This window comes from Megalops cyprinoides, chromosome 15 (genome assembly GCF_013368585.1).
Source record: "Megalops cyprinoides isolate fMegCyp1 chromosome 15, fMegCyp1.pri, whole genome shotgun sequence".
NCBI classification, from domain to species: domain Eukaryota; kingdom Metazoa; phylum Chordata; class Actinopteri; order Elopiformes; family Megalopidae; genus Megalops; species Megalops cyprinoides.
In genome coordinates, this window is record NC_050597.1 from 9814120 (window position 1) to 9830434 (window position 16315).

The window sequence follows — 16315 nt, forward strand, 5'->3', positions numbered from 1 at the left end:
TAAATATATAAATATGCAATTTAAAAGTTTCTTATATTCAGTCCGCCTGTGTCCCGGCGTGACAGTAATTCCCATTGTTGATGCTGTGCAGGGGTGGGACAACCTTAAAGAAAAAAGGCGGAGTTTGAATTCCATGGGAAGGAGTTTCCTCTTTGTACGTCACCGGGGCCGGGCTAGCGTTTGTTGATCTTGCCCAGCAGGGAAAATCAGGCAATTTCCAGTGAGATATGTCTGTGGCTGTGTTGCACACGCAGAACTGCGGAGTTGCCACAACACAGATGCATGTATCTGCCTGTTTGTACTTTTCATTGACTTTGGAATGTAGCTAGCCGGCTGAATTTCTACTCCAGCGTTGCTTGTCCTGTTGAGGAGACAACTGGCCAGCAACTTGCACCAGGTACGGACTATTGCTATTGTGTAATGAGTGGCTGCCGAGGTAGCTGATCGCCACGGAAGAAACTTTCCTTTCCGCGAAAAGGCCTTGTTCCCCTGCAACAGGTTTCTACGAAGGAACAATAATTAGAATTGACAGACCTGGCTACATCGCTTTGACTAAGATTTTCTTTAAAGGTGGAGCTCGCAAGGACAGAGTAGAAAGGAAGAAAAACTGCGGCTATACCGTTTTTTCTGGCTCACTGGAACCGCTGTATCACACCTTCGAATCCACGATCAACGCTTCTGGCAAGCGGTGTAAATGCGGTACGAAGCTAAAATGATGCCGGTGAGTACCAAATCAGTTTAACTCTGTTCTAAGTGACATGTGCTTTTGTCGTTTTCTCTTAATGTCTGTTTTTTAAACATATCAGCCAAAATTGCAACTTGATTGTAGAATAGAATATGTAAGGTAATAGCCTAAACCGGCTAAATGGGTTTATTGTGTACGATAACTATACTATCTCGGTTACCTTAATGTTACTTGTTTTTGTGGCTGTAACGTTGATTGGCCACTGCTGCTGCTCAGTCAAAGATTTATTGTGTAGATGTGGAATTCTATAGAACTATCCATTTGATTATTAAAATAGTAAGCCTATATTTACGTAGCGAATGCGGTACACAGTTTAGACAAGGTGTTGCCTGTATGGAGTTTGCAACCGATTCGTTTAATGTAGCCTAATATTCCTTAAGCATGAATGCCATCTTCTATCTGCCAAAACCGACAAATAGTGTACGGTGAAATCTTCGGCTATTTCTATCAGTTATGGGCTGCGTTACTTATATTATGGCTACAGTACTTTAGCAACCCCATCATTAACAGAAGTCATTTCTTAGTTGTTTATGTTTGCAAGTTTACGCCTCTAATGTTTCATTCTGCGGTATAGCCCACATCTATAAATCAACTGCTCACATACTGCCCAGTAAACGGTATTATTTCATCAATCTAAAACCTCATGGTTGAACCAGATCCATTTCATGGATTGGAAATTCACGCTGCAATTGAACCGTTCAATTTAGGGACATATGAGGTCGCTATCACTATATCGGATAAACAAAATGAAAATGGATTGTTGTTGCAACTCCTTATGCAGCAGCTGTAGTGGTCTGTAATGCGTTGTTCAAGCCCGGGGAAATTGATGTAGGTTATTTTTTTTTGGAGCTGCGGGCTCAGCTCACGTCGAGTTTACGCGTTCATCGATAATAACGGGTGAACACGAGTTCATCAGTTTAAGATGTAAGTTACATATCATTTGAAATCACTAACAACACAATTTTCGCCTCAGTCAGTTTATCCAAAAACAAATTTATCCCAAACAAAATTTGACAGTACAGTGGGTTACGTGGTATAGAAATTGACAGACGACTCAGGGAAACGAATTGTCTTCGACTTTCGCTTCTCAGGGGCCCATTTGAAAAGTCTGTTGAGAAATTGACGGTGATGGGTTGCCTAGTATCGGTTTCGCCAGTAGGTAAAGGTTTACATTCCAGCGGAGTTGTGCGCCGAAACTGGAAACCATCATCATTAACACATTGAGAAAAGTCACTGTTACATGGGCTATTTTCCGTACACGTTTCTTATAAATGATTGTAATGGTTGTCGACAAAGCGGTTCTTATTTTTATGAAAACGATGGGATGCATTCATGAACATGTAACAGGGCAACAGCTGTCCAGAGAAACCAGTCAATTTTAAGGTAGATGAAATTAAGTAAATTTCGGCATATGTGTATGCTTGAAACGTGTGTTTCAAGCTAATTACACCTTGAAACCGTCTAATTTTGGTTTGAATTGACATAATTTGTCATTTCCTTTTGCATTATTGTCAAAATATTAATTTCTCAAGCTGTAATGTTAGTAATCTGTAATGAGTTATATTAAACTTGCTTGCCACTAAAATATGACAGAGGTTTGGTGCAGGCAATTTTCAGCACCAGGGGCTTAATTTTATTGGCTAGTGTTCTAATGTTTTTCATTTTCTGGTCACACTTAAAACCATAGACTCATTCAGCACATAATTTTCTGGTGCTTAGTTTATTGTTAATGATTAGCCTACCGCTTGAAAAATCTCTGGGACTGCAAAGCAAATATTAAGCTTAAGGTCAAACTGTGCAGTAAATGTTTCGCAACAGGATTTTATTTTTGGTCTCACGGTATGTTCATTGCCAATGAAGTCACTAGCTGATACAAATCCACACCGAGACTGGTACAGCGATTTGGTCATCAGCTGAAGAAGATTATGCTCTGCGCCACAACAGCACTCCTCCAGTATGGCTGTTTATTTCCCATGGAGATGGCCATCTCCCTCAGTGAGATAAGCTCATTAGGCAGTTATTATGTAAGCGATGTGGTTATGGGGGGCCTGTGGTCGTGGTTCCAGCATTAGCGGGAAGCTGACTGGGGATCCGCAGGGAGCACCCAGCACACACGGAGTCCATGTGTTCGTACCAACTCCTCCCTCCTTGCGTGGAGCAAAACTGGTAGCGTGAGGCTTGCTGAGACTGCTAATAAATTGTGAGATCAGTTAGGGCAGTTCAGGGAGCTGCAAAATAATGCAGGACTGTGAGTGAGTTTTTTTTTTTGGTTTGTTTTTTGAATCCTCACCACTCCCCTTTGGAGGACAACTTTGTTCAGTACAGTAAAGTACATCTTTACATTTATAAACATTCTTAACATTTAATATATAACTTATATACAATATCTTAAATGTATAGCCTTCTGCCAATGCCCATGAAGCTCTGTTGTGCCTGTCATGGAGCTGGGGAGTATTAAGTGATGTTGTTTGTCTTGGCATTGGCTTTGCTAAAAGATCTAGGCCACATAGTTTATGTCTGTGTCTTGCAGCAGAGTTAGATCGCTGTGTCCTTGATAACCTATCTGGGAGAAAGCCATGTAGTGAAAGTCCCATATGTGGTTTACGCTGGCTTGAAACTAGGCCGATGTAGGCTTTGTCCTATGTAGATGCAGTCAGAAAGTGACGCACTTTTGGCTTCTGTCGGTTCCAGGAGTGAATGGAAACCTCTCATTTTAAGTGCCACGTCCCTTCTTGATCTGTGAGACGAGTAGATTGCTATCTGGGTTTCCTGGGAAGGGAAGAATTTCGCTCAGAACCTCAGATCTCGGTAATCACTGTGTTCACTGCCCTATATTTCCGGATATGTGCAGAAAGCAGCGGTGTATTTGTGGAAGCAGCACATCTTTAGAGACACATGAAGTGGTCAGAAGAAAGGCACACCTTCAGAAAAGGGAGAGAGTGTTTCTTGCAATATGAGAAGAAGCTGCTTAGATTTTCCCCGAGACTTTTTGTAATTGAACAACACAGTACCACTGAATTCCAGTTCAGCTCACAAATGCTGCATGATCAGCTGCTTCTGATATTTGACAAATGCGCAGCGTTCTCAATTTAAAAGAATCAGAATTGCTCCCAGTGAAGCCGTGCACTTTTAATGACGCAATTCCTTCAGGGAGTGCAGTTGGATGTGCTATTCACTCCCGAGTTTTTAAACGCTGACCTTCTCATCTCACAAGTGCGGCAGGAGGCCAAGCCAGCCCTCACTCTGTAGGAAGGGCGATGGATTTTTGCCAAGGGCTTCAGAGATGCGCACCCCCCCTCTGCGGCTCACTCTGGAATTCCACACATCCTTTGCTCTTGGTTTGCCTCACAGATTTCAGAGATTTTAAGATCGTTGCCTGAACTCCCAGTTGCATGTAAAGGCTGGAGGTTACGCTCAAGATGTTACCTGTCGATAGTCCTCCTTTTCATGCATAGATTATTTTCCATTTGTGGGTTGCCAGACAACAATCCCTGACAACAATCCCATAATCTCACTGCTGGAGTTGAAGGCCACAGTGAAGGGACAATGATGTTTTTCCACAATGCTGCCCAAGTTCTTTCACGCTGGGCTTGGCTCAGTGGATAAAGGTCACGGCAAACAATGGACTTTTCTAAAATTAACTGGTTCATCTTGGGTAAAGCAAAAGACCGACAGAGATATGTTCTGGAAAGCGAGGTTGTTTGGCTTGTACCATATTGTTTTCAGTGCTTGTGAAGGTGCTCAAACTCCCAAGGGAGTAGATGGATATCAGGCATGCCAGGTGTTTGCATAGGGGAGATTGGATGGTTCGTTGCGATCTGCAGGTCTTGGAATGCAAGTGGGTTTAGTGACCTGTGCACAAGCTGCATTGCTTGGTGGGAAATTTTGTCATTTGTATATGACACTCAACACAGACTTGATTCAGGGAGGTTCTTCTTAATTACTGTGTCTTAATTATTGTGTGCGAATGAGAAAGTGAGCGAGTGTGTATGTGTATTTGTGTGAGTCAGTGTATGTGTGTGTGTCTGTGTATTAGTGTGTCAGAGAGAGAGAGGGAGAAGAGGCGAAAGGGAGGGAGGATGCAGGATGTGACTCACTCACCTCCAGTAAAACAGCTCGTCAGCAATACAGCATTAATCAACTTGTCAACAGTGACAAAGTACTCTGGGGGTGATTATCCTGTGCTGTATGACCTACTGCTGCCATTCACACCAATTCATTTACCAGCAACCCAGACCCTTACGCTTGGGCATCAATAACAATTTTCAGGGTCGCAAGAAAGCGTCGCTCCCTCACTGCCTGCACAATGGCTCCAATAAGTCTTCACTGCAGCACATTGTGTAAGGACCACTGCTGAGCACTGATAAGGCTGCAGCTTTTTCACCGGATGTGCAAAGGAACCAACATGTCAGGCACTGTTATATTACACTGCATTCATTGTCCTATAAAGCTGAGGCCTTTTTGTGGGTGCCATTTCTACTGATAGTGTTGTTAGGCATTTTTATTTATATTGTAATGTTAATGAGTTGCAATTGTCCTCTGCCTGTCCTACGATAATCTATTTATTAGTTATAAACAGTTGGTCCCAGTTTAGATAAGGTGTAATTTTCACCTCCCAAAATTAAAAAAAATCATTGCCCATGTTTGGCTGTAACAGTCAGGGAAGCAACACTCACTCACTCACTCACACACACACACACACACACACACACACACACACACAAAAAAACATGTCCTGCACTGGAAAATTTCATCCTGTGCCATCCTACAGCAGTCCTCTAAACAAAATCACCTAACAGTTTACACTGAGATTTTATCCACAGACTGCCTGGGGTGTGTGTGTGTGTGTGTGTATTGTATATGTGGGTGTAGGTGTGTGTACAAACACTGTAATTTAATTAACTTGAGGAGGTTCAGCTGTCGTGTGGAATAAAGGGTATAACACAGTGAGTGGAGCCAGAAGGTGAGCTGGTAAAGAAAACACCTTGGAATTGGGTGGCAAATCTGAATGAGACAATAACGTTATCGAAAACCGTGAAAAGAGCATCTGTTAAGGAGGTATAGATTTTCCTGTCCAAGGATCATGGTAGAACTCTCCTGTGTGATCAGATTTGAAAGGTGAGGTCTTTTAGAAAGGGCAGTCTGTCTGTTCACAAAGTGGATATTGTGAGGTGAATGTCAAAAGCTGAAAGGCTAGTCACCTCAGGGAGAGTAGTGCTGGCGTATTAAGAGCTAACCTGAAATGGCTCGGAGAGTTCAGTGTGGGTTATTGTGTTCCTCCACTTGTTCGTAAACCATCGTACCCAAACAGTGGTTTGCTCCTCTGAAGAGACACTTGGCAGTCAGGCCTATATCACTGTGTGGGAACTGGATATTCGCATGTTGCCCAGAGAAAGGAGAGGAGAATGGAGAAGGCGGGGTGTGGAGAATGGGCGGATTAGCGGTTAACAGGATCCATTCAACTCGGGGGGGCTTTAAAAGCCAGCGTGGTCATAAATTGAATTAGGTATTGATTAGTGGTTTCAGGCTCCTCTCTCTTCCGAAGTTAGTGCCAGTCACAAGGAACTGAAGCCTCTCGGAGTTTCACTCAGGCCAAGACTCCCTTGCCTCCTGACCTGTTGAACAGGCAGAGAGATTTCTCTGCAGCACAGCAGACGCAGTGTTGGGTGGTTATGTTCTGTTTCCACACATTGCTCTGAACCTTATTTCAGAATGTTGTTCATTTGAAACAGGGCGCGCAGTGTCACTGTGAAGGGAGTTAACAGATAGCCTGCAAGTGAAAACATTTGGAGAAATCGATTCCCACTCCTCTATCTGAAGTGCCTCAGTTTAGTCTGATTGTTTCAGTGACAATATTTTACAGTCCTCCTGGCACAGCTCCTGTACAGACAGGTGTTTATAGGGGGCTACAGTATGACAGCGGAGTATAGTGTTCACAGTGAGTGGTGGTCGCACTGTGGGAACAATTCCAGGCATGTCTTGGAATCTAGTTCCACCAGATTCTCACAAGACGCTGCAGCTGAGGGTAGTGTGCAGTTATGTACACAACAGCCCACCAGCGAAGATTTTTTTCTTATTTATTGTTACTTATTTTTCTCCATGATGTCAAGCAAAGATCAATAAGAATATCTCACAGCATCGGCTGCTCCGTGATTATCATCTGAAGGACTCCGGCATCCTGGAAGAGTGTCAAAACTTTATGCCGCGGAGGCTCATGAGAGAGATATTTGCTGCCGCAGTCCCACACTGCTTTCCTTTGCAGCAATAATTGGATTCCAGGGTTGCTGATTTAACAGGGGCCCCCAGGATGGCTTGCTTACCTGAGCAATATCTCTAATGGCTAAGGCGGTGCAGGCGAAGGCCTGCCCGCCTTCTGCAGGGCACCCCCACAACCTCCCCCAATGGCCTGGTGAAGGACACAACCTCTGTGCGCTGTGACCTCCCCTACCTCCTTCTCCGGGGAGGAATCACGAGAGGCGGGGGCAGGACGGACCTGTATATATGTCTTGACCCACTGGGCTGTGATTCCCTGACTCTGCTGAGCTTCGCCCTGCTGCAGACAGAGCCCAACACTGCATCTCTGTCCCCTCATTACATCACATTATATTATTTGCATTTAGCAGATGCTCTTATCCAGAATGATTTACATAGGAAATAATTTTTACGTTATCCATTTATACAGCTGGATATTCACAGAGACAATTGTTGGTTAAGTACCTTGCCCAAGGGTACAATAGCAGTGCCCCAGCGGGGAATCAGACTGGTTATGAGTCCTGCTCCTTACCACCATGCTACACTGCTTCCCCTGCCGGACACTTTCTGTCTTTGAGCTGTTAGTTTTGGGGGTATCACATTCGCTGAGGCAGGGTGGGGCTCCACATTAAAAAGTCATAAATTTGTTTTCTTTAGACTCATCTTTATTCTTGTAGTTCTTTGATTTTAACATAAGACAGGCTTGTTTCAGAGCTGCTGCAGGTCTGCATAAGCATCTTATCTGATATTCTTGTGACAAGACGAATATTTTCCTTGTTGCAAGGTGAGACATAGTCTTTAATCATCTGCTGCTGTGGAGTTTACGTGACTTGCTTACTTAAGAGATGAAATGATGCACTGCTTGGGAATCTCAGCCGCTTAAATCCCACCTGAACAAAGCCAAAAGCCTTTCATGTGTAAATTGTACTGTAGAGCAAGTGCTAGTTGCAGTAGAAGCAACAGCTTCTGTGGGACTGTGTAATACTGTATGCAGGGAAATGCTATGACATACCTCTAGTTTTGATGCAGTTACTGCAGGTGAATACATAAAACCCAGTGAAACTGCTCTGGTATCCAGCAGTTTTGTGTGGCATTGTGTATTTATTCATTGTTAGGCCTGGATGTGTTCATTTGTGAAACTGATTTGATCTTAATCTGGGTTCGCTAACTTAATACGGGAAAGTTGTGTGAGTGAGCTGATAGTGGCTTAAGCCCTGTGACGTGGGACTGTTTGTCAAGGTTGTCAGGGCTAAACATTACAAAGGTAATTTTTTTTTGAATTTTTAGGTGTTAGTTTGTTCAAATTAAGGACAGAATGCCAAAGCAGTTAGATTGAAAGCTTCCTTTATGTCTGGGTTTTATCACATAAATCTGAGATATTTTTTATTAACAGAAATAATTCAACATTATTTGTTGAATGAGCGGATTTGGTTTTTAGTGTAATCACTAGTGTTTGTGTTTGTCTGATTTAAAATGATTTGTTTTAAAGGCATTCCTGTCTCCATCATGATGACTGCAAGTCATACTGCTTCTATCTGCCATAGACACCCAATTCAGGCTCTGAAGAGGCCCAGAGTGGAATGTCTTTTCTTCTGACATCCAATTCAGGTTATGAAGGGGCCCAAACTGGAGCCCACAAAGTTGCATGTGACAGCTGAGTACTTCATTAATGGAACTGTGTACTGGTGGCCCTGGAGGCCCAGAGTTTTGTGTTGGAAGAGGCTTGCTTAATTACTGTGTGTGTTGTGTTTGTTTTCTTTTCAGAGCACTGGCCAAATGTGGCCTGCTGCTATGATTAGGGCTGGCCTGTGTGTGTGTGTGTGTGTGTGTGTGTGTGTGTGTGTGTGTGTGTGTGTGTGTGAGTGTGAGTGAGCGAATGAGCGAGCAAGTGAGGGCACTTGTGTGTGTGTGTGTGTGTGTGTGTGTGTGTGTATATGGTTATGTGTATGTGTGAGTGACTGTGTGTGACTGTGTGTGTGTGTGTGTGAGCGTGCACGCATGCGTTTTGAAACCCCGCAGGCCCTGTCTCTGCTGTGAGTAAACAAATGGAAACAAATGGGGCAGATGTACCCATTCCCTCTCTGATTCACGCAGACTCGAGTAGAGTGGACACACAGTGGTCCCAATGTCACAGCTGGTTTTAGGGGACAAATGGCACAATAGCCTCAGGAGTCGAGTGTTAGTCTTCATCAGTGGACAACAGCAGAAACCTTCTGGGACTGTAGACTCACCCTCACCATGTAGATTCAGTCTCACCCCAGGTTTACATGAGCACAGGGCAAATCACTGTAGAGAGACCAGCTCTGTCATAAACTGAAGCTGGTGTGTGTCTGCCACCCTAATCCCGAGGTCACTGAATTGTGGCCTGCTTTAGTTGCTGTGACTTGTATCGACAGCATATGCACAGAAATTTGTGTGCACATTGTAAATTTCACACACACACACACACACACATACACACTTGTAGTTGTGGTTTCTCCAGCATCAAAACTGACACATACTCCCTTCCAAAAGTTCAGTGAGCTTTTATATCTTTGACTCATAATTTATACATATCTATTTCCATAGTTGACATATCTATTTCCATAGCTGACAATCTCAGTCTGCGGTGAGATTTTCCCTGAGGTGCCACGTCGACGCTGTGCAGCCAGGGCACAAGGCTAGAGCGCGCACACCCTCCTTCTTGTTATTCAGCTCACGCTCGATGCTGCGGCCGTGGCCCCTGGCTGGGGGAGGAGAGGGATGACCGCCTGGCCATCCTGCGGAGAGCGGCATAGCTGGGGTGGTCAGCTGCAGGCGGGGTTCTGATCCAGTCAGCTCGCTGAAGTGACCTGTCTGTGGAGCTCGCCAGCAGGGCCTGACCCTGCGCTGTTCAGCTGGAGCCCGGCACCTGGGCTGGCCCGAATTCAGGCCCCGTGGAGGGACCAGGGGGCACGCAGGGGTCAGATGGGCTGTGGTTAGCCTGGTTCCAGGGAACGGCACCTGTGGTCTGGCTTAACGCACCGGTAGTGTTTTTTTTCCTGAGCCGAAGCAAATAGCCTGGGGAGGCTGTGGTTGTGCTTGCTGATAACCACCTTGCCAACAATGTGCGCTTTATATATTGACTTGATTTTCTCTGAGGTTGTAGTGAGTGTACATGATGAATGAACAAAATCAAAACTTATTTGTGTTAGAGCAATTTTATAATCAAAGTGTCACATAATGTTGGACAGATTGCTTTTTTCCAGAGAGTAGAAAATGACAGAAAACACTTGCTGAGGATGGAAGCAATTAAATTCCATTAGATTAGAAGCAATCAAAGTAAACATAGTTATTACACTTCGTAAGACTATAACTAATGTTTTAAATAGATTTGAAACTATTTGACAAGTTGTGCAGAAATAAAGGATGGTAAATTTAGGCCTATGAAGATTCAGATATCAATTCTACATAGATGTCATACTAAATAAAGCTTTTGGCAAAATATGTGCTTTTCAGAATTATATTGCTCCATAAATAACTCCAATATGTGTTTACATGCCTGGGAAATATGTGATGTGATCAATTGAGGGAATAATATACAACCTGCTATGTCTATAGCCTTCACTTTCTGCATATTTTTCTCCCGTGTTTTAAATGTGCATACAAAATAGGTTCGGCCGATTTTTATGGCCAGCACACAGTGATGGGTCAGCGCTTTCTCCGGTGTCTTTGGAGCCCGGTGAGTATGGACGCAGTATTCCCTGCAGGCCTGAAAGCCATTAGCCCTCTAAATGACACCGCCATGTCCCCTACACTCCGGCTGGGGACAGCGTGGAATCAGTGGAGGGAAACGTCAAAGTCAAAATATAATAATGGTTTTATTTCTCCCTTGTTGCATGGGGGGGAAAAAGAGACTGGTTAGAAGTCGTTAGAACTTTAACTATGAAATTCCCCCTTTTAAAAAGACACATAGGGTTATTCTATGAAGAAGTAAGTCCAAAGGTACATTTTTAGTTTGAGGCACAGTATCATATGTTAATCTGTCACGTAAAGGCTGCGAAGTGAGCACTTTATCATATTCAGATGCTTGTTTTCTACTTCCAGAAAAATAATTATTTTCAAGCCATAATTAGTTAATATGTAGTGATTAAATGATCATCAGATGGGTTCTGATGTCCCTCCTTACACAGCATGAATGCTTCATAATCTCTTATATATAGAGTGAAAAAAGGCCATCCTCTGAGTACCTTTCCCCACCCCCGTCAGCTTTATTCCTTGATGTATTCAGATTTTTTTTTTCCAATGTGTGCGCATGCTGCTGGAGGAAGGTCACAGGCATACGCAGGAAACTGCCAACTCATCCAGCGGAAGCTTCCAGAATGCACAATGACAGCTCCTGGATCATTAAGTTCAGCGCTGAGTAAATTGTGCCGCGCCACCCCTACTCTCCCGTAACCTTTCTCCCTCTGAATGATCTCCATCAGCGTCTAACTCAGAGCTGCCACAGGAGTCCTCTGGCAGGGGTAGGCACCTTGAAAAAAAAAGACTGTAAGCCAAGTCATCAGACAGCAGTGAGTGTGTTTTTCCTGGCTTTGCTTTTGGGTGTTTTTTTTTTAGATCCAGGGGCAATTATAGAGCCAGTTTCACCTAGGGGTGAACCCCACAGCACAAGATGAGATCACCCCTGCAGGAGATCCAGTTTTTTTTTCTCAGCCATTGTTGAGAACTGAGTAAAGAGAGGCCAGTATGTGTGTATTCTGGAATGATCTCAGCTGACTCACACTACTGAGCTGCATAGCATTACAATGGCTATAGTTACATCACAAAATGTAAATGGAAATGGCGGTGATTAGCGGCAATAGAAAATCTGTCTTTTGAGAAGCTGAACTGATCTGAAGCGATTTCTCGCTCACCAGTTAATCCCATGCTGGGATTTAGTCAAAACGTTAGCCCACCCACCAGTCACCAGTTACAAAATGGGCACTAATAGATGGTCATTCCCCTTTGAATACGGTGGTGTTAGTCATACCTCGGAGAGCGTGGTCTATCATTACTGGTTTTGTTCTTTTAGGTCGGTGGGTGGGTCAGCTTTATTCATACGGACCCCTAGTTTGAATATTCTTCCACCGCGATCCTCTTGTTAAATGGTGGCCGCGGGGGGTCTCTTTGCTGCCGGGAACCACTGCCACTGTGTACCTCCTGTTACAATGAGTCTGTACAGCTGCTCATTCTTAAAGATGCCTGTGATCCAAGCTTGGCAGGCTTGATTAATTGGAGCCTTTCAGCCTTTTGGTGAACTAAAGCTTCCATTTACAGGTATTTCTGTCTCGCGAAGAAGAGAACATAAGAGTATTTGAAGGAGGGTGTATTTGTCCAAACTTTTGTCACCTTAGTTTCGCTGACCACACTTAGACCTCAGTTACACTGTAACTAAATACGTCACAGGTCCCCCTTTGCTGTTAATATGGTGAAGTGTATACATAGTCCAGTTACATGCTGTAACAGTAACAGTTATTCGTTCAGATGGAAGCACGTACTAAAAACAGCCATGCTAATGCACACATACATGCAAATATATGTAAGTTTATTACTAGCTGTAGTTGTCCTGTAGACAGCTTTATAAGTTATATGGTAGGTCAAGCATAGTGAATATCTAACAGCAAAAAGTGTCATTTTAATTGGGGCTTAAACCTGAAAAACCAAGTCTATTTTGTAAAGAAAAAAATGACAAACACAAACTTCAGAGAGGTAGAACTTTAATGTTAGAATGTTAGAACTGACCTGCAAAGAGCCCAAGGTATTGCTACTTATTTGGAATACTAGCAGGAAATAAAGATGCTGTTTTTGATCGTTTCATGACATCCTACAGGTTCTGTCTTAAATGAAAACATTGCTTGTCAATAACATGGTGAGACAAACTGGCCGATCTATCTTGAGCATTAGTACTGCTGTTACCTTGCATTGCCACTACTCTAGTGATTGTATGAAATATGCACATGGGTAATGTGCTCGCTCCGGTCGTTGAGTGCAGTTTATTATTGTTTGAAACTCCCTCAGAGCAACAGTTAACTTGCTCATTTTGAGTGTGTACAGTAACCCAGTCGTACCTGATATGGCCGAGAACACTCATTACTGAACTTTGCAAGGGCGTGGCAACAGTAAAATGGCCCTAGTCATGCTTTAGGCGCTTACAACAAGTACAGAAAGGAGAAAGAGAGCTGTTAAACTTAATTACAACAAGATTGTTAGTAGTGGCATCAGATCTTGGTTTGGCCCAGTACTATGCTAGGATAAGAGTTCTTACTAGTTTACATGACTTTTCCAGTTGTGAGTGAGAATAAAAGATTATATGAAGACGGTTATTCGATCAACTCTGTAAATATGTAAGAGATGTTAACCGCTCTGTGGGGAGGGCAGTTAAAAACAGTATTCAGCCTGAAAGTTGCATGTATGGAGTGCTGACGAACCTTCATTTCCTCTAATCTCTACAGGTTTGCTATTCATTAGACTGCCAATACTAGTGACAAGATAACTCTAGCTCAGGACTGCTGTGGTATCTCAGAGGAAAGTCTAAACTGAGGAACTAAACTAAGTCTAAGTGAGTCTGAGTAGTTAAAATTAAACTTGAGAACAGGTTATTGGCAGGACCTAAAGTGAAGTATATAGTGAAGGAAATTACTGACAAGCAGGGCAAACATGCAGCAGATGAAAAAAAGGCATGTGAAATTTCCTGATTGCCATTCTAAACCAACACAGCAGTGGTGTTTTACAAGGAGTTTTAAGAGACTAGGTGCTGCATAAAATCTGCTGTTCCTTCTAGTTCCTTTTAGCTGTGGGTGCCTCATTAATGCAGTTTATTACAGATTGTCCTGGAAACGCGACCTCGTTACATCAGTTGTAACTGCAGCTGTGATTAAAGGGCTTGTTACCCGTGCCGGGAGCAAATCGAAAGGGATGGAGCCCTCCGTAGCTACTGAGTCTGTGACACACACGACCCGTTTGTATCCCTCAGGGGCTTGGAGTACGTGTCCGGCTCTGATGAACTCAGCCGCGGTCACAGCACAGAGCCAAGCTAAATCACCAATTAGAGAAAGGGGGGTGGGGGGAGAGGGCAGGGGACAGGGGGAAGTAACTTGCTGGTGTGTTGGCTACTGACCGCAGTGCCACTTATCGCAGGAAGAGCTGCCATATATGGGCCCAAAGACGGAATCTTGCCAGTTTCATTTGAATCCAGAACGCAGATTAAGTGGCAAAGCATTTTCAGCAGATGACAAAAAGCTTCTTAAACTCTTACTGCACAGATGTTTATGAAAGCGCACTTAATTTTTTGTGCGCGACATCGGTGGCAGTACGAGCTCTCCCTGTACAAACCTTAGATCTGCGGTGTTAATGTTGCAAAGAGGCTTTTTCCCCATGGCCTTTTCTCCTTTAGTTATATGTTGTTTTGCATGATGCTAGGTCTATTTCAGGGCTCATGTTTGTGATGCTCCCACTGTTACCATGAATGAGTGATGCTACATGAATGTTCTAGAAAACCTTGTCTACAGTTGTCTACAGTACATGTTTGGGAAATTCTTCCCAACGTTGCACGAACACTTCACAGAGTAAGTGCTTACTCTTGAAACATAGACTGGAGCGTATGTAAGCACGTGTCCTCTTTCAGTGTCCCTTCCTCCTTCTCTGTTGGCAGTGCTGGAGGTGTATTTGTTTATGCCAAATGACTTGTCAATGCGTCAGTTTTCCAGCAGCCTGATTGGCTGTAAAACATCAGCTAATCAGTGGCAGTGTGCTCCATGGACCCCTCCTGCTCTCCCAGCATGTAATGTGTACACAGGCCAGGATCCAGGCCTTGCATCACTCTTGGATCTGCTCTCACAAAGGGAGCGCAGATACATCTAAGACATTGTTAAGATGTCGCAGAGTCCCAACAGCAAGCAAATAATTTTGGGTTCCCAAGTGTACTTGAAGTTGGCGGTATGTAAATTGCCTGTCATGCCTGCTGAAGATGCTCCAAGATTGTGGAGAGCCCTTTGGGAATATGTGTGATTGCAGCTGCAGGGATAGCAAGTGACTCAAGGGAGATTGCTTCACTGCAAAACAACGAGTGAATTTTCTGTGTTTTTTGTCCCCACACTGCATTCTAGGGGATAGTGGGGTAACAATAAAACAGTACTGTAGGACCATCATAGAGGTTAGATGGTTCTGGCTCATGAACAGGCAGGGATAGCTGTTTTGTGACAGCACATATACTCAGTGGGGCTGGCAGGAGAGAATGGATACCATGCTGTACTGGGGGCTCTGCAGAGAGTAGTTGGTTGGCAGCTGGTGGCAGTGAACAGCAGGAGCATCATGGCTAACAGTGGGCCTTTGAATGTGTATTAAATGACCGTGAGATGGGTCATCAGCTGGTGGAAGAAGGGTCTGGACTGCTAAACAGTGGACAGAGTGTACAATGAAGAGTAAAAAAGCTCCATCATAGCCTCACACGTGTCTCCACATAGTGTGGGTGTTCATATTTGGAAATGTGAAGGCACTGACATTTTCAAAAATACCACTGATCAAAATATTGGCTGCTCATACTGCCAGATGTGTGTGCCACCATATGTCTGTGTTCCTTTCACCTTTAGATCATCATATTTGTGTGTGATGTGAAGTGCTTAAGCCCGTTTTTCTGTGTTTGTAACAGATGTTCCTGACGGTGTACCTCAGTAACAATGACCAGCATTTTACGGAGGTACCCATAACCCCTGAGACCTTCTGCCGTGATGTGGTGGAGCTGTGCAAGGAGCCGGGAGAAGTCGACTGCTACCTGGCTGAAATGTGGCGCGGATCTGGTGAGTTTTGTGTGGTTTAAACTGACCCATACAGTCAGCACCCTATTCCACCATCTGTTTTATTGTGGTCTCTTCAAAAGAACAATTCCCAAAGTGCAAGCTTCAGGATTCTTTCTCCGTCAGGAAGAAATGGTCAACTGCACAATTTTACTCTGTATTTACAGAGAAGGGTGATATAAGTGAGTGTCGGTGGTACTGGAAAAGTTAAACTCTAAAGATTTTCTAGGGTCAGAAGGACATGAGAAGTAGATGAGACTTAGATGAAATGCACTCTGCCTTATTGGGTGTTATTGGGATGGCATGCATACAGCACGTACATGAAAACCAGGCTTTGAATTATAATACCGCGTCAAAACGGATGATCAGTTTCCATTGTTATTGTCACTGGCTTTTTTGACAAGACTGAGACAGAAAAGTGAGGGTAAAAGGGAAAAATGGAGAAAAGATATTTTCAGCACGAATGAATCTAATTGTGGCACAGCTTTATTTGTGCCTTCACAGGGCGTTCACTTTTTACACCGGA

General features: G+C 43.8%; 1 protein-coding gene across 1 annotated transcript in view; it reads left to right on the top strand.

Moving 5' to 3' along the window:
- The first annotated feature begins 224 nt into the window (after window positions 1–224).
- tp53bp2a (tumor protein p53 binding protein, 2a) overlaps window positions 225–16315 on the top strand; it is a 40752-nt gene continuing 24661 nt past the window's right edge. The window contains exons 1-3 of the mRNA XM_036547219.1: window positions 225–397; window positions 571–721; window positions 15645–15792. Coding sequence (XP_036403112.1) covers window positions 695–721; window positions 15645–15792 — 175 coding nt within the window. The 5' untranslated portion in view covers window positions 225–397; window positions 571–694. The remainder of the gene's footprint in view (window positions 398–570; window positions 722–15644; window positions 15793–16315) is intronic.